The sequence below is a fragment of the Acyrthosiphon pisum genome, chromosome A1, assembly GCF_005508785.2.
Source record: "Acyrthosiphon pisum isolate AL4f chromosome A1, pea_aphid_22Mar2018_4r6ur, whole genome shotgun sequence".
In the NCBI taxonomy this organism is placed as follows: domain Eukaryota; kingdom Metazoa; phylum Arthropoda; class Insecta; order Hemiptera; family Aphididae; genus Acyrthosiphon; species Acyrthosiphon pisum.
The window spans coordinates 42,272,520-42,296,531 of NC_042494.1; the positions used below are offsets into that span (position 1 = coordinate 42,272,520).

The 24,012-nt window shown below is 28.3% G+C and overlaps 3 protein-coding genes across 14 annotated transcripts in view; 2 read left to right on the plus strand and 1 right to left on the minus strand.

Annotated features, from left to right (window-relative positions):
- The window catches only part of LOC100169592 (kinesin-like protein unc-104), a 21,763-nt gene extending 6,608 nt beyond the window's left edge, over positions 1-15,155 (plus strand). Inside the window, exons 1-35 of one of the 12 annotated variants that reach the window (XM_016805766.2) lie at positions 3,153-3,392; positions 3,484-3,655; positions 4,681-4,763; positions 4,824-4,902; positions 5,246-5,415; positions 5,476-5,654; positions 5,802-6,057; positions 6,423-6,425; positions 6,487-6,644; positions 6,711-6,850; positions 6,939-6,974; positions 7,176-7,289; positions 7,361-7,494; positions 7,552-7,864; positions 7,918-7,977; positions 8,042-8,244; positions 8,308-8,422; positions 8,486-8,658; positions 9,973-10,142; positions 10,216-10,359; positions 10,570-10,826; positions 10,901-11,050; positions 11,112-11,283; positions 11,357-11,447; positions 11,513-11,634; positions 11,719-11,870; positions 11,941-12,326; positions 12,390-12,579; positions 12,710-12,933; positions 13,001-13,180; positions 13,250-13,353; positions 13,433-13,655; positions 13,782-13,918; positions 14,360-14,461; positions 14,532-15,155. In XM_016805766.2, the coding sequence (XP_016661255.1) occupies positions 3,556-3,655; positions 4,681-4,763; positions 4,824-4,902; positions 5,246-5,415; positions 5,476-5,654; positions 5,802-6,057; positions 6,423-6,425; positions 6,487-6,644; positions 6,711-6,850; positions 6,939-6,974; positions 7,176-7,289; positions 7,361-7,494; positions 7,552-7,864; positions 7,918-7,977; positions 8,042-8,244; positions 8,308-8,422; positions 8,486-8,658; positions 9,973-10,142; positions 10,216-10,359; positions 10,570-10,826; positions 10,901-11,050; positions 11,112-11,283; positions 11,357-11,447; positions 11,513-11,634; positions 11,719-11,870; positions 11,941-12,326; positions 12,390-12,579; positions 12,710-12,933; positions 13,001-13,180; positions 13,250-13,353; positions 13,433-13,655; positions 13,782-13,918; positions 14,360-14,461; positions 14,532-14,616 (5,205 nt within the window). In that variant the 5' untranslated portion in view covers positions 3,153-3,392; positions 3,484-3,555 and the 3' untranslated portion in view covers positions 14,617-15,155. Of the gene's footprint in view, positions 1-3,152; positions 3,393-3,483; positions 3,656-4,680; positions 4,764-4,823; positions 4,903-5,245; positions 5,416-5,475; positions 5,655-5,801; positions 6,058-6,422; positions 6,426-6,486; positions 6,645-6,710; positions 6,851-6,938; positions 6,975-7,175; positions 7,290-7,360; positions 7,495-7,551; positions 7,865-7,917; positions 7,978-8,041; positions 8,245-8,307; positions 8,423-8,485; positions 8,659-9,972; positions 10,143-10,215; positions 10,360-10,569; positions 10,827-10,900; positions 11,051-11,111; positions 11,284-11,356; positions 11,448-11,512; positions 11,635-11,718; positions 11,871-11,940; positions 12,327-12,389; positions 12,643-12,709; positions 12,934-13,000; positions 13,181-13,249; positions 13,354-13,432; positions 13,656-13,781; positions 13,919-14,359; positions 14,473-14,531 lie in introns of those variants that run through there. The other 11 variants (XM_016805768.2, XM_016805771.2, XM_029487080.1 and 8 more) reach the window with 11 other exon arrangements.
- The window catches only part of LOC100571213 (farnesol dehydrogenase-like), a 176,328-nt gene that overhangs the window by 52,937 nt on the left and 99,379 nt on the right, over positions 1-24,012 (minus strand). The window lies entirely within an intron of this gene.
- On the plus strand, positions 18,721-19,321 carry LOC100167538 (serine-threonine kinase receptor-associated protein-like). The gene is made up of 2 exons (XM_001951544.5): positions 18,721-19,025; positions 19,095-19,321. Exons 1-2 carry the CDS (start codon positions 18,911-18,913, stop codon positions 19,238-19,240), a joined length of 261 nt encoding a protein of 86 aa, XP_001951579.2. The 5' UTR covers positions 18,721-18,910; the 3' UTR covers positions 19,241-19,321.

Consider the following 24,012-nt stretch of genomic DNA (forward strand, 5'->3'; position numbering starts at 1 on the left):
ATTTTGTTGTAATTAAAAAACAAGAGACTGTAGAAACTTGAAAATTTCACTGAATGTTTATATTAGCATTTTCTATATACGATAAAATTTTGAAAATAATTTGACTCTTTTTGAGCTGTTTACGGACATTGTAAGTTTTCAATTTTTTAAATTTTTTTTTCTATAAATATCAATAAAGTTTTATCTGTTGGGCCAAAAAGTGTAAAAAATTAATACAACGCTCCTGATACATTGTTACAATAGCAGTTGAAAAATATTAAAAATATATAGGCACAATTATTTTTTATAAGCATTTGAAGTTGAAATTTTGACAAAATTTATCAAATTTAAAATTGAATAATTATTTTGTAGTTAAAAATGTATAAAATGTTCAACTTTTATATCTAAGGATTGAAAATTTAAAAACAAGATTCCATGTAAATATTTAATTCTGTTACCAAAAATTCTAAGAAATACATATACATAAGCACAGCTTATTTTTATAGTCATTTTAAGTTCGAATTTGGACGAAATTACATACTAAAAAACCTGGAATAACTATTTTAGTTATTTTGTTGTGATTGTATAATATTATTTGTGGGTACTTGACACTTCTAAAGTATACTATTATATATCTATGATAGTACCACGGTTTATTGTTGATGTATAACGCGTTACCTAATGGATATTGTGATATGATTAATTTGGAATTTATTATTGATACCTATTATAGATAAATTCTAGATAAATCCTATTATAGATTAATAATACTATAGATAAGTATACCTATAATAGGTATGTCTAATACCCAGACTGACAAACCGTCTCCGCTCAGAATCGTTTTTCTTATACAGTGATATTATATCATTGAATTCAAATTTAATACTATCCATTATACAGTGACCCACTTGTAACCTACTGTACAGCAGAGCGACATCCACTTACCCACCTTTTTTTTATTATCCTTGATACAAAATTTCTTCCAAAATGATTGCTCAGTTTCAGTCCTCTTAATCACAATAATATCATCAAATATACTAAATATTATTATAAAGGTTGACAGACAGTCTTCGTTCAGAATTGTTTTTAGTACAATTGATTTTATATCATTGAATTCAAATGTAACACCATCTATTACCTAGTGACCGACTTATACAACCTACAGCCAGAGCCGTGTCAATCAATTCAGCGCCCCGGGGCAAAATTTTTTGGCGCCCCTTCCCTACTATTTAATTACTAATCGTTTTCTTATTATATAAATCTCCATATTACCACACACCACGAAAACTAACTAAAATATAATTGACAATATTTAATATATTATATAATTATTAATTTATTTTAATTAAAAATATTGATAACAAATTAATCATTAACAATTAACATAATTAATATATAAAAAGGTGGGTAAGTGGATGTCGCTCTGCTGTACAGTAGGTTATAAGTGAATCACTGTAATGGATGGTGTTGAATTTGAATTAAATGATATAATAATATCATTGTATAAGAAAAACGATTCTGAGCGAAAACGGTATGTCAGTCTAGGTATAAGACATATTATAATAGTAGGCTCTACTATGATGATATTAAGATGACTAAAGTAATTTATGTATAACCTATTTACGTGGAACCTTGTTTTAAATTTTAAATCCTTACTTATAAAAGTTGAACATTTTATACATTTTTAACAATAAAATAATTATTATATTTTAAATTTATAAATTTTGTCAAAATTCGAACCTTAAATGCTTATAAAAAAAACTGTGCTTATGTATTTTTAATATTTTTCAACTGCTATTGTAACAATATATCAGGTTAATAAAACCAGAAATGTATTTTATGGGTACCATTCTTCACAACGTTTTGTTATAACTTTATCAATTATAATATTGTAGGACCTCTAAACTACATCAAACATTCTTGGAAATTAAACATTAGTACAATACATTTTTTTTTGATACTGAAAAAATATAGGTTATATAACATAAAACACTTAGGTATATCGGCGGTTATATTTATTGATGGCAGGCCAAAGAAAGCGTTTTAAAAAAAAGTTGGTGCAAGTGAAAACCTTGCACTCCCCCCCCCCCCAAATTACGCCTCTGAGTTTGGTCTATGTCTTCTAAATGTAAAAAAAGTCCAATAACAATAACGCCTGACGATGAGAATAATAATGGTATATTACTTGAAAATAAAACGTAATATTATAGTATATAAGTATATTATACTAATAATATCACTAATATCAATTTAAAAATATTTAGTTATAATCGGTAATAATATCTAAATACGGAGAAATGGGTTTTTCTTTATCACCTGCCGTCACCAAGCCAATCTTTTTGGCACAGACTGTACAGCATATTTTTATACTAAAATTGACCTAAAAATACTAAAATATATATAATTATAAAATTATAACATATTTGGTTTTCGGGGCCACAGGTAGCATATTAAGTGAAAATAAAGGCGCCCCCTTACTTTTACAAAACTACGGCGCCTAGTGGCAAATGCCCCCTTTGCCCCCCCCCCTTAACACAGCTCTGCCTACAGCAGAGAAACACCCACTTACCTACCGTTGCTTACAATTTATTTTCAAACTTCTATTTATTATATAATTGATAACTATTTAAAAAGTTTAATCCACATTAAACAATTTTTGTTTGGTCATCAGAAATGACCGAAATAATAAGTGGTTTATCACGTTAAAAAAATCATAACTTGTATATAGGTATTAATGAGTGCTGGACATGTTGTGAATTTATAGTATAATATTATATATTTTTTTTTTCATTCATACGTAGGTACATAACTGATTTACAAAACCACTTATATTTTAAAATGTGTCAAATTTAACCGTATCCGATGCATGTGCATAATATCTACCTATCTCTTCATAACATTTTATGTGGTGGGTAGGTCTTGTGGACAAGCAGCAAGCAATTTCCTGGGCGCCACATAGACTGGTATCGACCTCCTATTTAATATGATTGCCTACCCGACTGTATTTTTACAACCTCTGTCCTTGATATTTAGCCAAAATGTTTTATGAAATAAATATTCTCCAATACCTAACGCTATCGAAACTAAAATAATTTGTGTAACAAAATTACTTTTTATTGCATTTATAATACTCAAAATGTTTTAATATATTTTAACGTCTATATTTTGTATAGAGTTTCAACATTAATCCATTGCCCTAGTCCTGCAGCTACATTCTGAGTGGGCGGAAGCCTAGAAATGACGTCACCCTTCAACCCCCGCCCGACATCCCTGTTATTGATTTTCACCCTTGCTTTCTTTGGCCATGCACAGGCGCAACTTAAGGGGTATACACAAGTAGTCTACTGATGGAGGCTGATGAGTTCGTGTCTGTAGGTCGAATATTTTCACATGTCGTGATATTTAAATTACAAGTAATTTATTATTCATATACCCTAACTTATTTTGATTAAAATAAAAACCTTTTTATATTTTATATTTAATGTTGACCTATGTATTTTATAGTCTTATAGAGTAGGAGCAAGATCGTTTAAATAACGTCACATCATATAGGTACAATCATAAAAGGCGTCAATCATGTCTTCTGTGAAAGTAGCCGTTCGAGTACGGCCTTATAACAATCGAGAAATATCTAGAGATTGTAAATGCATCATAGAAATGGCTGGTTACACTACATGTAAGTTTCGTTCTTCAAAACTTTCAAAATATAAAGATATAAAAAAATTGGCCCCTCCCTAGATGTCGTGCAATGATTTATATTGTAGAAATGATTAATTTTATATATCATGTGTCCTCAAAACTGGGTACACTCTATAACTCAGTTACCTACATTACTTAGTTCCCATTACATATTATGTTTTAGAATTCCGTCTACCCGTCTACGGAAAATAAATGATCCAATAGTCTAGTTTGGTATTCTGCAAACAGAATTAAAATATAGGTATGTAGGGTACTGACTACTGAGTAATATGGGTGATTTAATTATACAAGGTACATTGTTTTCATGGACACACGGTATATATATATATATAAATAATGTATATTGAATTTCGATTACAAATTGTTTTCATTCTAATAATAAAAAAATATAAAAATTTTATAATAATACTAATTAACAGACAGGTGTACTTACACAAAAAAAATTGTGGGAGGGATAGGGGGGCCAAAATCATATTTTATATAAATTACATTTATTACACTTTTACAATTAAAAGTAAATCCTAATATATAAGTAAAAATGTTTTCATAAAATATTTCCTATGAGGGGGGGGGGGAGTGATTAAAACATTTTTTTTTGCATATACATTACTATTAATAAGTAGGTATCTACTCAAATTAATAATATAATAGTAGATTATGAATTTTAAATTTATGTTGTATGTTGTGTAATATTTTTGTTAACTCTAAAATATCATAAGTTTTTTTTTTAAATACATTATTTATTGTTATGTAACTGTTCGTTGTTGAAGTGCTTTAGATTGCAATATGTATATTATTTTGTAAACTAAAGGCGTCTTAAGACATATTTTTGGGAAAAAGCTTTCATTTAATACTATTCAATATAAGTGTTTGAAACAAAAAAATTAAACATTCTAATACCATTAAACTTATAATTTATACCTTCAAAAATAATCTAAATGGTACCTACATTGTGAACGCGATTATGCAACTTATGTTTATTGTACATTTTTAATTTTGCAGCTATAACGAATCCAAAACTCCCATCTAATGTTAAGGATGCTACAAAAAGCTTTAATTTTGACTATTCCTACTGGTCTCAAAATGTAAGTAACAAATTCATCTCTATTATTTGCTAACTAAATGCCCATGTTCCTTTATTTTAGCCTTCAGATCCAAATTTTGCATCCCAGACTATGGTATATAGAGATATTGGTGAAGAAATGTTGCAGCATGCTTTTGAAGGTACCTATACTACCGCTGTCATAAGCCATTAAGCAGTAACTCCATTTTTGTTGAAATTGAGTTTTTGGTGTCTATCAATAGATATTTTAATTCTCTACCGATTCCTGTAATTTAAGGGTTTTCTCTCTAAAAATCCATATTAATTGGTTAGAAAATAAGATAAGATGCAAATTAGCAATACCTATTTCCAAATACTGTTATATTGTTTCTTGAAAACCACATTTTTTGGAGTTACTGCTTAGTGGCTTATGACGGCAGTATATTTATTACCATTTTACTTTCAACTTTTAATGCTACTATTATTACCTCTTTTACTAACAAATAGTTGTTTGTATTATTTTAGGCTACAATGTATGCATCTTTGCATATGGTCAAACAGGAGCTGGAAAATCATACACTATGATGGGGCGGCAAGAAGAAGAAGGTCAAGAAGGCATAATACCATTAATTTGTAAAGATTTATTTCACAGAATTAGATCAACTACCAGTGATGAATTACAATATTCTGTTGAGGTTAAAAATACTAAATTTAAAAATAATACTTAAAATTATATTTTTATATTTTAATTTTAGGTTAGTTATATGGAAATATACTGTGAACGTGTTCGCGATCTATTAAATCCCAAAAATAAAGGTAATCTTCGAGTTCGTGAACATCCTTTATTAGGACCTTATGTAGAAGATTTATCAAAACTTGCTGTTACCACTTACCAAAATATCCATGATCTCATTGACGAAGGCAACAAAGCCAGGTAAACATTTTGACATGTTTAAAATCTTTAAAAGGTATACATTTATTTTTTCAAAGTTTTAATTAATTTTGTTTTTGTCAACTATTATTTTTATTGTTTTTTAAAAATAATTTTTTTATGTGTTTCTTTTTTATTTATTTCTATCAGAACAGTTGCTGCTACAAATATGAATGAAACATCTAGTCGTTCCCATGCAGTTTTTACTATATTCTTTACTCAAAAACGGCTAGATGAAATGACTCAGCTAACTACTGAAAAAGTTAGTAAAATATCACTAGTTGATTTAGCTGGTTCAGAAAGAGCAGATTCAACTGGTGCGAAAGGAACTAGACTTAAAGAAGGTGCAAATATTAACAAAAGTTTGACTACTCTAGGAAAAGTTATATCTGGATTAGCTGAAATGGTATGTATGCCAATGATGTATATATAATTGTAAATATCTTTTTATTTTAGATATTACATAATAGTTTATATTAATATTGATTATCCTAATTATTTATATTTTACGATAATTTTCCCAATTTAAGGAAGTACCTAGTTAATTTTTAAAAAAATCCAAACTATTTGTGGTATAGAATAACAAAAAAATATTTAAAAATATTAAGATTGTATTTTTTTAATTTTCCAAAAATGATAGGTATAAAAAAGTATTTTAAAGTACTTTTGTTATACTTTATTTTGAATATAACTAAAATTATAAATGTTATATAAATATAATATATTATTATATTTGTTTTTCATGCTTTTCAATTTTCAAATGACTAATAGTCAGTAAGTATTTTTGTTGATGTTTATTTGACATTTATTATATTTTTCTATTTCATTAAATTAGGCTTCTAAAAAAAAGAAAAAAGGAGATTTTATTCCGTACCGTGACTCCGTTTTAACTTGGCTTTTGAGAGAGAATCTTGGGGGAAACTCTAAGACTGCAATGATTGCTGCTATTAGTCCTGCAGACATTAATTATGATGAAACATTATCTACTTTACGGCAAGCTATGAATAATATGAACTTGTAATAATTATTATTGATCAATGTTATTATATTTTATTATAGGTATGCTGACCGTGCAAAACAAATAGTATGCAAAGCTATTGTCAATGAAGATGCTAATGCTAAACTTATCCGAGAACTCAAAGAAGAAATACAAAGACTTCGAGACCTATTAAAAGCTGAAGGAATTGTAGTACAAGAAGGTATCTTATTTATTATTAAGTACTTACTAAATTAAGTGTTTATCTCAATTAGTTTGGTGACAGTGGTTTTTATTTTTATGAACATCAGGTGGTAAAATGGTTTATGGGAAACTTAAAGAAAACCGTAAGTAGGGGTCACCTCTCATGCTTTCAGTGTCCTGTTTCCATAAAGCTAGCTTGGCTTTGACATATATAATACATTATATTTATACTTAAATTCTCTATAAACAACTAAAATAATAATAATTGCGCTTAGCTACCATTCTGCATCATTCAAAATATATATTCTGTTGTACATTTATAATCATTTTTAATTTATTTTTAGGAGATGATGGAGTCAAAATGCTTAAGGACGGTGATGAAAAACCTAATATTCCTTCATCTATGATTGCTGAAGAGGCTGTTGACCAACTTCAAGCTAGTGAAAAATTGATTGCTGGTATAAAAATATCTCTATGCTTCTTTAATAATGTATTTAATTTAACTGTTATAATTTATTTGTTATAAAAGAACTGAATGAAACATGGGAAGAAAAATTAAAACGCACAGAAGAAATACGAATTCAAAGGGAAGCTGTATTTGCTGAAATGGGAGTAGCGGTTAAGGAAGATGGTGATACAGTTGGAGTATTTTCTCCACAAAAGGTAAACATTACAACATTTTTGCTTGGCAACCAATTAATTTTGATATCATTTGTTAAGACTCCACATTTAGTCAACCTAAATGAAGATCCATTTATGTCTGAATGCCTTATATATTACATCAAAGAGGGTGTAACACGTGTTGGATCTGCTGAATCTAAAATCACTCAAGATATTCGACTATGTGGCTCATATATACAACGTGAACATTGTCGGTTCGAGAATTCTAATGGTGTCGTTACTTTAATACCGATAAAAGGTGCCTTATGTTATGTAAATGGACGAGAGCTTACAGATCCTATTGTATTGAAAACCGGTTCAAGAGTGATTCTTGGAAAAAATCATGTTTTCCGATTTAATCATCCAGAACAAGGTAAACTGATATATTATTCATATGACAAAATAATTTTAATTAATTATGTTTAGTAAGAGAACGCAGAGAACATAAAAACAAGACAGAAGGAACGGCGGAAAATATTAAAGAAAGTAATAGAAATATTCATTTATAATTTAAAATTTTTGGTTAATATTAAATACAACTATGTTTTAGTCACATCTAAACCAGAAAAGAGTTCTCCTGCCGAAACTCCAATTAGTAATGAGTATGTCGATTGGAACTTTGCACAAATTGAATTATTAGAAAAACAAGGAATAGACCTGAAACAAGATATGAAACTAAAGCTAAATGCTCTTGAGGAACAGTTCAAAAAAGATAAAGAAACGGCAGATCAAATATTTGAAGAACAACGCAAAGTAAATAAAAAAAAAAATTTAAATATTAATTAATAATTCTAATATTATCATTCTTACCTACAGAATTATGAGGCTAGAATAGATGCACTTCAGAAACAAGTTGAAGAACAAAGTATGACTATGTCAATGTACAGTTCTTATACTCCAGATGATTTTATTCAAGAAGAAGATATTTTTGGTACATAATATAGTTTAATATTTATGTTTTAGCATTATATATGGTTTTAAATTGGAATTTCAGTTAATCCATTATTTGATGCTGAATGCAATTGGACTGACAAGGAATATCAGTTAGTTTTGACAACCTGCCGTAAATGGAAATATCATCAATTTACATCATTGCGGGATGATTTATGGGGAAATGCTGTCTTTTTAAAAGAAGCCAATGCTATATCAGTCGAATTAAAGAAAAAGGTATAACATTTTGACCAATTTAATACCAGAGCAGTACTTATAAATTTTGGGGCCTGGGGCTAATTTTTTGGTTGGGCCCCTTTACGTAAATTATAAATTCAGTTTTTTTTTACTAATTCTGTTTTATATATTCAATTTATTTTTAAGACTATAAATAAATTATACCATAAGTCTATAAGTAATTATTTAAAAGGACGTCATACCTGCATGTGTTATCTCCGTCTTACACACGTACGATATAGACAAAACATGTTCACGAGTATAAATCGCTTATTTTAATTATTTTAGTTCTAGAGTAAAAATACCTATTATAAAATTGAATTGTAACAATATTTCTGAGGGTAAATCGCTGAATATTTCCATTATACCCAATATAACGTTCACTATAGAAATAGCAAAAATTTCAAAAATTTTAAAGTACCTTTAACTTTTCAAAATTTTATTTTTTAAAAAAAACTCATCGTCTTTGTCCTATAAAATATTGTCTAATTAAATTTTGTTATAGGTGTTTTTATTCTAACACTAAAATTGAGCGAGTTATACTCATTACTCAGACTGCGTAAAAGCGTTTTAACCATGTCGTACGTGTGTAAGACGGAAAAAAACACATGCGGGTGTGATGTTCTCTTAAGGTGCCCGGTGCCGATACCATTTTTTCTTCAAAAATACACTCTGCGGGAATAATGATACCGCCTTGTAAAATTAACCAAATTTCATCATTTTTTTTTTTTAATTGCTGGAGGGAAATTTTCAACAGTCCGCATCGATCTCTGTTTTTTAATATTTTATTCTCAAACTTTATAATATGTCTAAAATAAATACAAGATAAAAAGCATTTTTTTACAAATTGTTCAATACAATTATTTTAATTAAAATACAAAATCAGAGATCGATGCAGGCTGTAGGAAATCTTCATCTTTCAGATAAAAAGATAGTCATCAAAATCCGACAATTCTACAAAGCTTGAGAGTTATTCCCGTAAAGTAATTTTTTTCGATATAATACACCCTATCAACCCCCCCCCCTAAATAGGTATCAGGTAGTAGATTTGTGGAAAAGTCTTATAATTGAGGTGGCAACTAAAATATAAAATTTAATTTTCAAATTTTATAGAATTATGGAAAATTTAAAAAACTGCCATCGGGGCCCTTAATGTTAATTGATATAAATAAAACATATTATACGACTGTATTACAGTAATTTATGGAGGCCCCTAATTATGTCGGGTCCGGGGCGGCAGCCTCCCTAGCCCCCTCCCCTAATTAGGGCTCTGCTTAATATATTTTATTTTATTTTATTAATTTAATTTTTCAGGTTCAATTTCAATTTACGCTGTTAACAGATACTTTGTATTCTCCATTAATTCTGGACTTCTTAACCGAAGATGATGATGTAGATAGACCATTTCCTCGTACACATGTTGCAATCGAAGTACTTGACACAAAGAATGGCGCTACTCATTATTGGACATTAGATAAATTGAAGTGAGTATTTATAAGTTATTTATATTTATCAGGTTATCAGGTAGGGTGATTCTAACGCTTGTCTTTGTGTTAGAACGAGGTTGGATCTAATGCGCCAAATATATAATGGGGATATTGAAAGCCCCCAGAATTCACCTTGCGAGCTCAAGGATGATTTTTTCAAATGTCTGACTGCCTGCACCCCTAACAAGTCTTTCTCCTATTTGATACCCTCAAGGTTAGTGTTCCCTATATAAGTCCTATTCATAATGTTTAAGTGGTTTGTCAGACATGCTTATTTCGAGAATATATTAGGCTAATTATCCCATTATATTTTATCAATTTTTCCATAAATATTTCAAAATATTTAAATTGTTGAGACAATTTACAATTTTTGTTTTTATTGATTTATATATTATTGTTTTTTTTTTTGTGTATACATTTACAGACAAAGATTAGAGCTTATGAGAGAAATGTATCAAAATGAAGCTGAAATATCACCTACATCACCAGACTTTAATATAGAAGCAATTACAGGCGGAGATCCATTTTATGATAGATTTCCATGGTTTAGACTTATTGGCAGAGCGTTTATCTATTTAAGCAATCTTATGTATCCTGTGCCTTTAATACACAAAGTATCCATCGTTAATGAAAAAGGTGATGTCAAGGGTTACTTACGTGTTGCTATACAAGCAGTTTCAGGTATTTAATATTGATATTATATATATAATAATTCTTGACTACATTCAAATAATAATTTATAAATATATTTATAGAAGACGAGACTTCTGATAACTCTTGTGGAGTTAGACAATTTGCGAAAATTTCTTTTAATGACAAAGATTTGTTAGGTCGTTTGTCTGTGAAAAAAAATAATGATATTATTGAAAGAATTGTCACAGGAAAAAGTAGCAACAAAGGAGATGGTACTAAATATAGTTTTTATATTGTCTACTTGAAATTATAATTTTTAAGAAATAAATTTAGAAATTGAAGCCGATGGCGATAGTGGTCGTGGAGATAGTTCTATGTCTTCTGATATCAAAGATGAAGAACTTCCAAGTCATCTGTTAATTAGTAAAGATTTTACATTTAGAGTTACCTTACTACAAGCTGTTGGTGTTCCTGACGAATATGCTGATATATTTTGTCAATTCAAGTATTTTAAAGTTTAAATATTTTTGATTTTATAAAGAATTTATTAATCGTAAATTAAACGTATTTATTTTTAGTTTCTTGCATAGACATGATGATGCATTTTCTACTGAACCTGTAAAAAATTGTGGTAAAGGCACACCAGTTGGATTTTATCATGTACAAAATGTAAGTACCTTATAAAATATAAATTATAAAATGTTTCATGAAATAAAATGTTATTTTTATTATAGATTACTGTTCCTGTTACAAAATCATTTATAGAATATATAAAGACACAGCCAATTGTATTTGAAGTTTTTGGACATTATCAAAAACACCCACTTCACAACGATGCTAAACAAGATAGTACTTTGTATGTTTAATTAAATACCTATTTAGTCAAAAGCAGGAATATTAATATAAAATATAATATCTTATTGTTTTATCAATATTCTAGTGTTCGGCAACCTCCAAGAAGAATGTTACCTCCTTCAATACCAATTAGTTTACCAGTACGTTCTCCAAAGTTTGGAGTATTGCCTTCATTGTGCACATCACATATACATGCCAAATATGATTTATTAGTTTGGTTTGAGATATGTGAGCTTGGTAAGCTACATAGTAATTATTATATTGTTTCAATAAAACATAATATATATATATATATATATATATATAGGTCCGGATGGAGATTATGTTCCTTGTGTGGTTGATCATAGTGAAGAGCTACCATGTCGTGGACTGTTTATGCTACATCAAGGTTTACAGCGCCGCATACGTATTACAGTAGTACATGAAACTGCTCCAGAATTACGTTGGAAAGAAATACGGGAACTTGTAGTGGGTCGTATTCGTAACATACCACAATCAGAAGATGACGATACAGACAATTCAGTACTCTCGCTTGGCCTATTTCCTGGAGAATACCTTGAAATACCTGGTGAAGATCGTTGCATGTTTCGTTTTGAAGCAGCATGGGATAGTTCATTACATAATTCTATACTTCTTAATAGAATATCTACTGGCGGAGAACATATATTCATGACTATATCAGCTTATTTAGAGGCAATAATTAGATAATTTTTAAACTAAAAATTTTAATAAATAAATGTATTTAATAAATTATAGTTGGAGAACTGTGGATGTCCAGCGATAATTACCAAGGACTTAAGCATGGTTATCTATGGTAGAGATGCACGTACGGGACCTAGATCCTTGAAACATTTATTCAGTGGCAATTACAAAAACAGTGAAGCAAATCGGTTATCTGGAATTTACGAACTTGTGCTGAAAAGAGCTTCAGAAGCAGGTAGTCCAGGTAGTTTTCGTGACAAAAGAGAAATGCAGTAGAAACCACAAGAGTTGTTGGCTTGTAGATATTGTAGTTAAAGCTTTTTTCTATTTTAGAAATGTATTATAGTAGATGTTGATTGTAATATTTTATGCAGGTGTCCAAAGACGACAAAGACGTGTTTTGGATACAAGTTCTACATACGTCCGAGGTGAAGAAAATCTTGAAGGTTGGAAACCACGTGGAGACAGTTTAATATTTGACCATCAATGGGAACTGGAGAAACTTACCAGACTTGAAGAAGTAGGCCGTACAAGACACATGATTCTTCTTAGAGAACGCCTGGGTCTTGACAAAGTACCAATCACCAAATCTGAAAAGGTTTTTAATCTATGCTTGTCCATGTTAGCTTATATTTAATATTCATTATAAATCATTTGTATCATAGGAGGTGTGTAACATAATAGCTAAAGCATCAAGTTCCACTAAAGATATAATGAGACCACCTAGTCCTGTGGTATTGCGCAATATTGATCCTAGTGTTTATGAACCTTGGCAGATGAATGAGAGAGAACGATTCTTGGCTACCAAATGTATCAAGCTTATACAAGGAAGAATACCATCTAAAGTATACTGTCATACTATTATGTTTTGAATTGATAAATAATATAAATAAAAATAAATTAACCTTTTTCAGGAAAATTTGTTACAATCTTACACTAACGTACTAACTCCGACTGATGATAAAACCGACTCAAACATCAGTCATTCATCAAGTTGTGTTACCATTTCAAATCATGAGTATGATAACCAAATTATTATTATTAAGCTAAAATTTATTTATTATTGCAATCATTTTTTTTAAAATGCTGGATTTCAGATTATTCTCGCCGGATCGTAGTATTCAACGTGGTTCAAATATTAGTGACTCCATATACCTTAATCAAGATGTTATGGTTTCTTCTCATTCATCAACATCTGAACCACAACTCGTGTTATATGTGCCAGAAGTTGAAGAGATAAGAATTAGTCCTGTAATTTCAAGAAAAGGTTATCTGAACATACTAGAACATAAAACTAATGGATGGAAGAAACGATGGGTGGTAAATATTTTTTCTAATTATTTTATACATTTTTTTGACTATAAAAGAACATATTTTAAAATTGAGGATAATTGATTGATGTTGACAGTTTGTTATTAGATATTTTTCACGTTTATTAATTTTCAGACAGTAAGACGTCCGTATGTATTTATATTCAGAGACGAAAAAGATCCCGTAGAAAGGGCACTGATCAACTTAACTACAGCTCAAGTTGAATATTCTGAAGATCAATTAGCCATGGTCAAAGTACCAAATTCATTCAGGTAGTTTATTTACATTTCAGTTCATTAAACATAAAATATTTTTACCTTAAACTAAAAAATTATATTATTAATTAAAAAAAGTGCAAGAATACAAAAATATATGTTCCTATTTATTTTATAAGTTTTCAACTATCTGAAGTCTTATAAGTAATAACAATATTACAGTCATAGACCTTATACTAATTGACGGAGTGTAGCGCCTGTGGTGAATGTCTAAGGTCATCATGATTACAGTACAGAATATAAACCATTAAAAGAAAAAATAAAAAAAATCTAATAATTTCTAATAGTTATGAGTTAAGCACATACATATATTGTATTCAGGGTATTTAATTATTTAAGTTTAATTTAGAAGACAAAAAAGGTAAACATTTAAGTAGGTACATTGTAATTTTTTCTGTTTAAAAAAATATTAATAAGACTATTTTATTTTATACTTAGTGTTGTTACCAAACATAGGGGCTATTTAATGCAAACATTATTAGACAAAGAAGTATATGAATGGCTGTATGCCATAAACCCTCTTTTAGCCGGTCAAATTCGGTATGTTATTAGTAGGTATTGTTAATAGTTTTATGCACAATATTATAATGTTCACTCAAATATTTTTTAGGTCAAAAACATCACGGCAAATAATGCCAAATGGTCAAAATCAAAAGCCTGCATTTGTGTCCAATCCAATTGACGCGCATCAATAAATATCAAAAATTTATGCATACTTTTTACTATACCTTTGTGTATATTTGTTTGTGTATGTCTTAAAATGTTAAATTTAATCACATTTAAATATCAGCACTGTTGTTTTGCGATATACCATTTAGTAATGTGCCATTGAAATGTTGCGCTTTATTTTATTATGCTGCCAAAACACATATGATTGCTTTAAAAAAGGTTCAATACATTTTAAATTTTAAAACAAAGGTTGTGAAATAGTCGATTCAGTATTGTATAATTATCGGTCTTTCTTATCTCTTATTTTTTATACCGATACAAACTATTATACTTAAAAGTAAAAGCATAAATGATCAAATAATACTATTTTTATTATTTCTTCAACCATTATTGTGATATTTTGTTTTGTAATATTTGCTGTATACATAATAATATATTTTGTTTGTAATTAAATGCAAAATAAGATTAATCCTTTGCTCTAGTCAAATATATATATTAAATTATTACTTATTATGTTTAAATGCATACAATTAAATTATTTATGAAATAAAGTTTGAAAAAATTACAAAGTTTTTTTACTGAATTGCAAGTATAATTCGATCTAAAAAACCTTAAATAATTGAGAAGAAAATGTTTCCTCAGTTTAAAGCAGGTTGTCTACTCTCTGGAATCTATTAATTATTTAAAATACGAAAACAGAAATATTTGCCCCATCCCTGACCTATTATAATTTATAATATAATATAATATATGATAAATTATATAAATAATTGTCATATAGTATAAAATATGTAGTATAATGAAGTGAGGGTTTTTGATTTTAATGTTAAAAGTTTTCCAGTTGAAATGTATAGCCTGTGCTTATAATTATGACAAAATAAATTGTATCTGATATTATATTTTCTAAAGCTGAAAGCAGTTAACTTTAAAATGTACAGCTCTAATATTTTTTCATAAATAACAATACCTAATAGGTAATTTACATTTATTTATATAAAATATGGAATTTATTTGTCAAGTACTTACTTGAGTCACAAAATAGGTAAGTACAATTTGATTGAATCTGTGCTAAAGTCATTATATTGGAATACAAATTTCATAAATCTGGTAAAAACTAAACTCATTGTAGTTGTGATATAAATATAAATCCATGTACAAACACAAAAAACACTATAACATACTATGAAGCACTAAGTTGTGAATCGTCAATCGCAATATACCTACTGATAATACCTATAGGTATTACCTAGGTACCTAGAGATATATGACTGCTTTCAAGTTTCAGAATTAAGTACAATAATATATTATAAAGTATATAAAGAGCTCTCTATTTAATAGTGTAAAACGTAAGCGGTAGACTACCAAAAAGTTGTGGGTTAAAAAGTCCAAGGCATAAAGAGAAAATAAGTCCGAAGCATAAAATGTCCGTGGTGAAAAATTCCGGTACCTACCGCATATAATTAGGTAAAAGGAAAAATCCAGTGAAATGTACAATCAAACGTTCCAATTAGATAGTAATATAGTATAAATATAAATTGTAACTAAATGATTTATCTGACGAAATTGATAAATAGTCTTAATGATAGTTAAATACCTAGTTCAGGCACGTAACCAGGGGGGCCTAGGTCCTATAGGTAAGCCAGGCCTCCTTAAACTTACTTTACCCAAAGCCAGCGGCCAACCCCCCTACCCCCAAATTCATATTCAAATTATTTTTACTGATTATCGAAAATGGTTATAGCTTATATTATAGCTTATTAGCTTAACTTATGCACATTAAATAAATCTATTGTGATATTCGATAATATAATTTATTATGATTTTGAATATTATATGACTTATATAGATATATTATATCACATTTTATGTTCGTAGAAAACGTTATCTTAAAGTTAAAAATTGGGTCTATTCAAAGTAGAAAATAGGTAGGTATCATGATTCATGGATATAAATGGACGGCTGTCGACTCAGCCTCATGCATCAGCATTCAGCAGCATCAGTTAGGTATTGTTTAGCGATTAGGTACTGACATGTCCTCAATGTAGGTAGGAATATTCAAATGTATTGATACTTCTTACTTGTAAGTTGCAAGTTGTAATAAGTTATAAATTTGCTTAATTTCATGACACTAAAACGATGACTGTGTTAATACATTACAATGAAATGTAAATGCTAAAAAAATTGTACAACTCAATCTGTTGCTACTGATACTGGACATATAAGTTTCACCCCGTATGGTTAAAATAAATTTAACATTACTTAAACATTTTAGATTCTGAGCAGAGCAAGAATGTATTGATTTTATAATGATGTGTGTTTTTTTTTATTTTAGATTCTGAGTGGAACGATGAATGTATTGATTTTACAATGATGTGTGTTTTTTTTTTTATTTTTTTTTTATTTTTGTGTCTGTCATCACGTTTTAGGACAGTAAAAGTGCTTGGATTTTCTTCAACAGTACCTTTTCTGATAGGAAAGTGAATCTAGTTGGTACTTTGGGGGGTCAAAAGTAAAATTTTTCCAATAGTTTTCAAACGCGCCGTGAAAAACAAAAGAAAAATTAAGGAAAAACGGGAATTTTTACACAAAATCTGTTTTTGAGAAAATCGATTTTGGTTTTTGGTGTAACTTTAAAACAAATGACCGTAGATATATGAAATTTTGACTGAATGTTTATCTTAGCATTTTCTATACACCATAACATTTTCAAAATATTTTGATTTATTTTGAGCTCTTTACGGACATTTTCATTTTCCATTTTTTTTTAGTTTTTTTTCTAAAAATATCAATAAAATTTTATTTGTTGATTAAAAAAGCTTGAAAATTTAATAGAAGGCTCCAAGTTTATTGTTTCAAAGGCAGATGAAAAATATTAAAAATCCTTAGTCACAGTTTTTTTTTATAAGCATTTAAAGTTCAAAAATTGAAAAAATATGGAAAAATCACGAAAATTAGCAAATTATTTTGAGTTAAGAATTCGTAAAAATTTTTCTTTTTAAATCTAAGATTTTAAAATGTAATACAAGATTCCTTATAGGATAATCTACCTTTATCAAAAAAAAAATGTCTATAAGAAACTCAAATTAAATTTTTATGAGCGTTTGAAATTCATATTTTTACAACATTTGGTATTTACTCGATTTCTTACGTAACGATTTTTTTATTTTGTTGTAATTAAAAAACGAATAACTGTAGAAACTTGAAAATTTCACTGAATGTTTATAATAGCATTTTCTATATACGATAAAATTTTGAAAATAATTTGACTCTTTTTGAGCTGTTTACGGACATTGTAAGTTATCAATTTTTTTAGTTTTTTTTTCTATAAATATCAATAAAGTTTTATCTGTTGGGCCAAAAAGTGGCAAAAACATGTAGTTATAGTGTTCCGCGAATGCGTAAAAATCGCAAAATAGCGAACTTCAATAGGCCATAACTTCAAAACTAAGTCCGTGCGGAAAATTCTGATTTCTGACTTCACCATCGTTTTCAGCGTACTTAACTACATAAGTTTCGAAAAAAAAAATTTCAATATTCGAAATAGTCGTAGTAAACTAGTGTTCCGCGAATGCGTGAAAATCGCAAAATAGCGAACTTCAATAGGCCATAACTTCAAAACTAAGTCCGTGCGCTAAATTTGGACTTCACCATCGTTTTCAGCGTGCTTAACTACATTAGTTTCAAAAAAAAAAATGGCAAAATAAAAGGGTGTCCGGTAAAGTAGAAAAGTTCCCTTTTTTTTGGGGGGGGGGGGGCTATAGGGGGGGCAAAAGTACAAAAGTACAAAATTCATCTACAAAATTGGCTAAATATAGTGTAAAACATAGGGAAATTACGACGATTGTGGTGGAGGGAAATTCCCCCTTTGCCACCCAACCACCTGTCATCTAAAAATATAGAATTATATTATAATTATGTGGTTATATTAGTATTTACTAATAGAATATTTTACACTTTACTATACGTGTATACAATTAATACTATAATATTATACACTTATTCTAATTTAAAATTATTTGATTTAGTTTTTAATCTTGTACACACTGTATTTGAAGGTGATGATAGGGGAATTCCGTTTTACTAATCCGGCTACACTGTACGACACAATCTTTTATCAACCTGTTTTTTACATTTATTTACAACTTCAGTAACTCGTTTGCGACTTAGCGTAGCGTTCGTGTAACGTGTTGCCATTCATGTATCCTCCAGTAAAGTTTTTTATTTAATTTACAAAGTTCTTTCGATTTAATTGAAAGTCCTATACACACATACACATCGGAAATTATTATTGTATTTAACTGTCTATATTTTAAGTGAAAAATGTCGAGTTTTAAGCAAACGCCATTAACCTGCAGCGGACACACCAGGCCAGTCGTACACTTGGATTTCAGCGACAACACAGACTATGGATATTTCTTAATATCTGCGTGCAAAGGTGCCATATAAATTCATTTGGTGCCGTGTGCATGATTTGTTTATTAATTTGTTTTTATCGTTGGTTCAGATGGAAAACCCATGTTGAGACAAGGAGATACTGGTGATTGGATTGGTACGTTTGAAGGCCACAAAGGTGCTGTTTGGGGGGTAGCCTTGAACAAAGAAGCGACAGTAGCTGCAAGTGGTGCTGCAGATTTTGAAGCTAAGGTATGAATACTATTTTTTAATGAAATAAATAACTAGTTTCAGCCTTGAGTTTAACTTCCTTGTATGTTATTGTTTATTTGCTTCCTAGATCATTGTACATGTTTGTATATGGACATTGTTTCATTATTTGTTTAAAATAATGATAGTTCTAAACAAAAATCAATTAATTTATTTTTAAATTAAAATATATATAACTATCCAGATTTTAAGAATAATTATATTTGTACTTAAATAATATTCATATAAAATGTTTACATCAGTATAATCAAGCATTTGAAAATATCTAACATAAATAATAAGACATTAGTGCAACCGTACAGAATAATGTATATATTATAGTTTACTTGGACTAAAATATGGTAGATATAGAGCAAAACATTATTTAGAGTCAGTATCTTTTTTAATATATAGGTAGTTTATATTGATTATGTCATTTTAGCTTCTCAGTTGATAATTGGAAGATAATGTAGGTACTACCTTCATTAATTCTAAACAAAACTGATATAAGTTAACTTATAAAAATATTTCTTAAAGTTATTTAATCCCATCAGATAAATATACATATTAATTATGTTGATTGCAATTTGCAATAGATAATGATTATGTCTCTTAAGTAGGTATACAATAAATACCTAACGAAGAATATTGAATGCACTTACTAATCAATAAAAATTACGGTATCTCCCTGCAACCCTGCCCTTATTTCATATGAAACTCTGAGAACCCTGTCTTGAAAACTGACTTCTTTAGGGAACTTAAACATAAACTCATATCTAGATAGATATTGTCCTTATAATTACCCTTAATTAATTTAGTAGTAGTTAATAGTTATCTTACATGAGTACACAAAATTCACTTCTTATCATGTCTGGTGCTGGGGCTATATACTATTAAATCAATAAATACATAAAGTGATCTAAAAATAAAATAGGTAATATAAAATATAAAATAAATGTTTAGATATTTTGTTTTAGCCAGCGAGTGGCAATTAATATTGCATTTTCGTTGGAATAAGCCAAGTCTTTGGTCGTGTCTCCTGGCTCTTATTAAATACAAAATTCACTACTAGATAATGATAATAGATAGAACAAAAACAGTTAAGTACATAAAAAAGCATACCTAAAAAGTAAAAGCTTAAAATGTTTTAAAAATAAAAATAATAGTTTAATTTTTAGTGTCATTTATAACCGTTTGATGAGTAAATTAAAAACAAACAGATGCTACTCAGAAAGCAAATTATAAATAAAAAATAAAAAATAATTTGAATTTCTAATGACATTTTTAGTGATGACATAAAATATATGTCCTAAATGAGTATATTATAAATATAATGATTTAAAATTAAAAAAAAAAAAAACATTGTTAGTAAAAATATGTAGGTATATTATCTGTTAACGTTCCCCGTGACAAAACGTATGAACATGTCATTGCTCGTCAAAGAGTTAACATAATTTTTGATTTCAAGCTTTATAAATTATTCAGTGTCCCTCTAAGGTGGTAAGTGATGAAATAATAATAAGTACCTATTATAAATAGATGAAAACAAAAACAAAATAGTGAAAATGTTACAAAAAAGAGGTTAATACAGATAAAATACATATAATCACATGTATAATGCTATTACAAATGTGATATAAAAATTAATTATGAATATTTATAATAGTTTGTCAAAAAGAAGGTACAGATAAAAATTTTGTTTTCAAAATTATTACCATTACTCTTTTGACCTAAATTTTTTGACTAAATCTCATATTTTCTGATTTACTGTATTTTTTTTTTAAAATTAGGATGTTCTAAATATGAATACTAATATAAGCTCTTGAATTGAATTTTATTTTTTGAAATATTGAGATACTTGGATATTTTTTCTTATAATATTGTTAAATAAACAAAGAAAAACCTATTGCTTATATTGCCTATTATTTATTTTTTAGATCAATTATGAAGCTTATTTAAGTATCAAACTTATTATGTAAAAAAATATATATTTATTTTCAAAATGGGCACACTAACACATGTTAATTTAACTTTCCCTGTATAATTGTTAAGTCCTATTTGGTTCTATGACTGAATGCATATTTTTTTTAAATATAAAATTATTAAATAGTTAAATTACATTTTTCTGTAACTTTTCTCTTGTCATTACTGTATTTACAGTTAGTGACCTTTATCACCTATTTTTATAATATTACAACAAGTTAATATTATTTGATCAACTACTTTACTACTTCATCTATATATAAAATAAAAATAGTTAAATTTATATCATAACATTTACCTAATAGGTTCCCAGAATCCTATTTATAAAGCGCCAAAAATCATCAAAATACAGACTTCCATGTTTTTCTGTTAAATTATAAAATACTAGGTTTATGTACCTGTACTGAGTACATTTTTCTAAAACTAAAAAACAAAACATTAATACCAACTGAACTTTTTTCTTAGAAAAATATTTTTCATTGCTTATTGAAACCAGTAGTATACCAGGAAATAGGAATCAATTAAAGTTGGTTTTTCCATAATACAGTGTTATTATTAGAGTGTTGGTATATTTCTATCGCTCCATGGCCAACTAGAACTCACGCAACAAGCAGATGACAAAAACAGACAAAGGCTAATTGAGTATCACTATTAAGGTGTAACCTAAGTAGTTTTAATTCTATAGTGCACGTTTACATCATAAAATAGGCTTTTGTCAGTAAATCATAGTGTCATCTCGGAGCAGTAAATATATATAAAAATTATTTAAAAGCACTTACAAATATCATATTTAATATTGAAATAACATGAAACGAGTCCAAATCCCTGTTGATAAGACATGTTTAAAAAAAATAGTAGAAATGAAACAACACTTTTTGAATATTTTATACAAAATAAGGTTATTACAAAAAGTTTTCCAAACAATAGGTTAGAACATTTTGCTTTAATTGTATACAGTGAAATTTTCTATAACAGACAGCAGTTATTTTTTTTTTTTTGGAACTGAGATATTTTAGCTATTTTTCTAAACTGCAAAATAAGAGACATTTTATTTTTTATCCCGATAACTTTTCTTAAAAATTTAGAATAATATAATGGATTGAATAAATGTGTCCCCATTGATTGGTATTGTAAAAACAGAAATGTATCATTATTACATTAAATATATATATTTAATTTAAATATGAAATACACTTCATTCCATATAATTTCCTCCACTACAAATTGAACCCCTCTGAATAGCAGACAACATTTCATTGACTGATAGACTCCGCTATTTAAAGCTTTCACTGTATACATTTTTAATTTTTGTATTATATTAAATTTAATAACTTTTTTAGCATTTTGTATTTTTTTGAAATAAAATACCTATTAAAAACAATTTTTGTGATATGAAATAATTTGGGCTAGGATTTACATGTAAAGTATGTAATTTTTGCCGTATCCTTTTGAAAATTTGGTTAGTTATGTCCACAAATTCCTTGACAAATTTCCCCATATTGTTACACATAATCTAATTTTTACTTTGCATATGCCATATGTTAACTACAAACATAAAAATTGCATTTCTTATAGTTCATTTAAACAAAAACAGAGTAAAATAAGAGTTGATGCCACAATGCCGAATTATAGTATGCTCTTATTTAAATTTCATAAAATCAATGATTTTGAGTTGGACGAATGAAATTTGAAAATTAAAAACATTATCTAAAAGTAAGACTGACAAAAATGTTGTAGTTACATGTGTTTAGAGTTAACATGAAAATAAAAATAGGTATAAATATGTAAATAATATGATGTATAAAATACATTACAATAGGTAATACCTATATAGCATAAAATGTGTTTCAAAAACTAATATGCATCTATTTTTCTTGTATAATCTACAGTAGTCACTCGATAATTCGAAAAACTCTATAAATCGAAATAAACGCTAAGTCCCCTCAGAAAACCTCTATAATTAGAAAAAAATACATGTATTCCGGTCCCCTCGATAATTCAAAATGTCTGTCGGTGAGGCACACTCTACAATTCGAATTTTTTTTTCATGAATCTATTATTCGAATTTCTTTAAACACGTTTATATGTACGTTCATATGTATAAGGATTATGTACAATCTATTTAACGTACTCGTAATGAAACTAATAACGACGATGGTTAAATATTATCGTAGTTTAATGTTATCGTATCTTACCTACCTAATCTATACCAAAATAAACCTATGCTATGGGTAAACCGTTATTGAAATTGAACAAACGTAATCAGTCGTAGCTAACGTAGTCAGTCGCAATATGGGTCCCGTAAAATACAAGTGTTTGTCGATAGCCGACAAAAAAAAAGTGATCGCAGCAGTTGAAGTAGGTGAAAAAAAAAAAGATGTTGCTCTACGTTTTGGTATACCAGCTTCTACGCTTTCAACAATACTAAAACAAAAGGACCATCTTACAACATTAAAAATAAATGTAAAATATAATAATATGTATGTATAATAAATAAATATCAATTAATAATTTTAAAATATACATAATAATATTTATAATAAGTAAATGTCAAAATAAACGTAATACATTATGTACAATTTTCCACCTCTCTTTAATTCGAATTAATTTTTTTTCCCTCCATTAGTCGAACACTCGGTAAATCGAAAACCTCTGTAAATCGAATTTTTAACTCGGTCCCCTGAATTTTGAATTATCGAGTGACTACTGTATATATATAAAAATGTAGACAAAAATGTATAACAATTCATCAATCGAGAACAGCTGGTCCGTTGTTAGTTAGTGTTCGTAACTGCCAG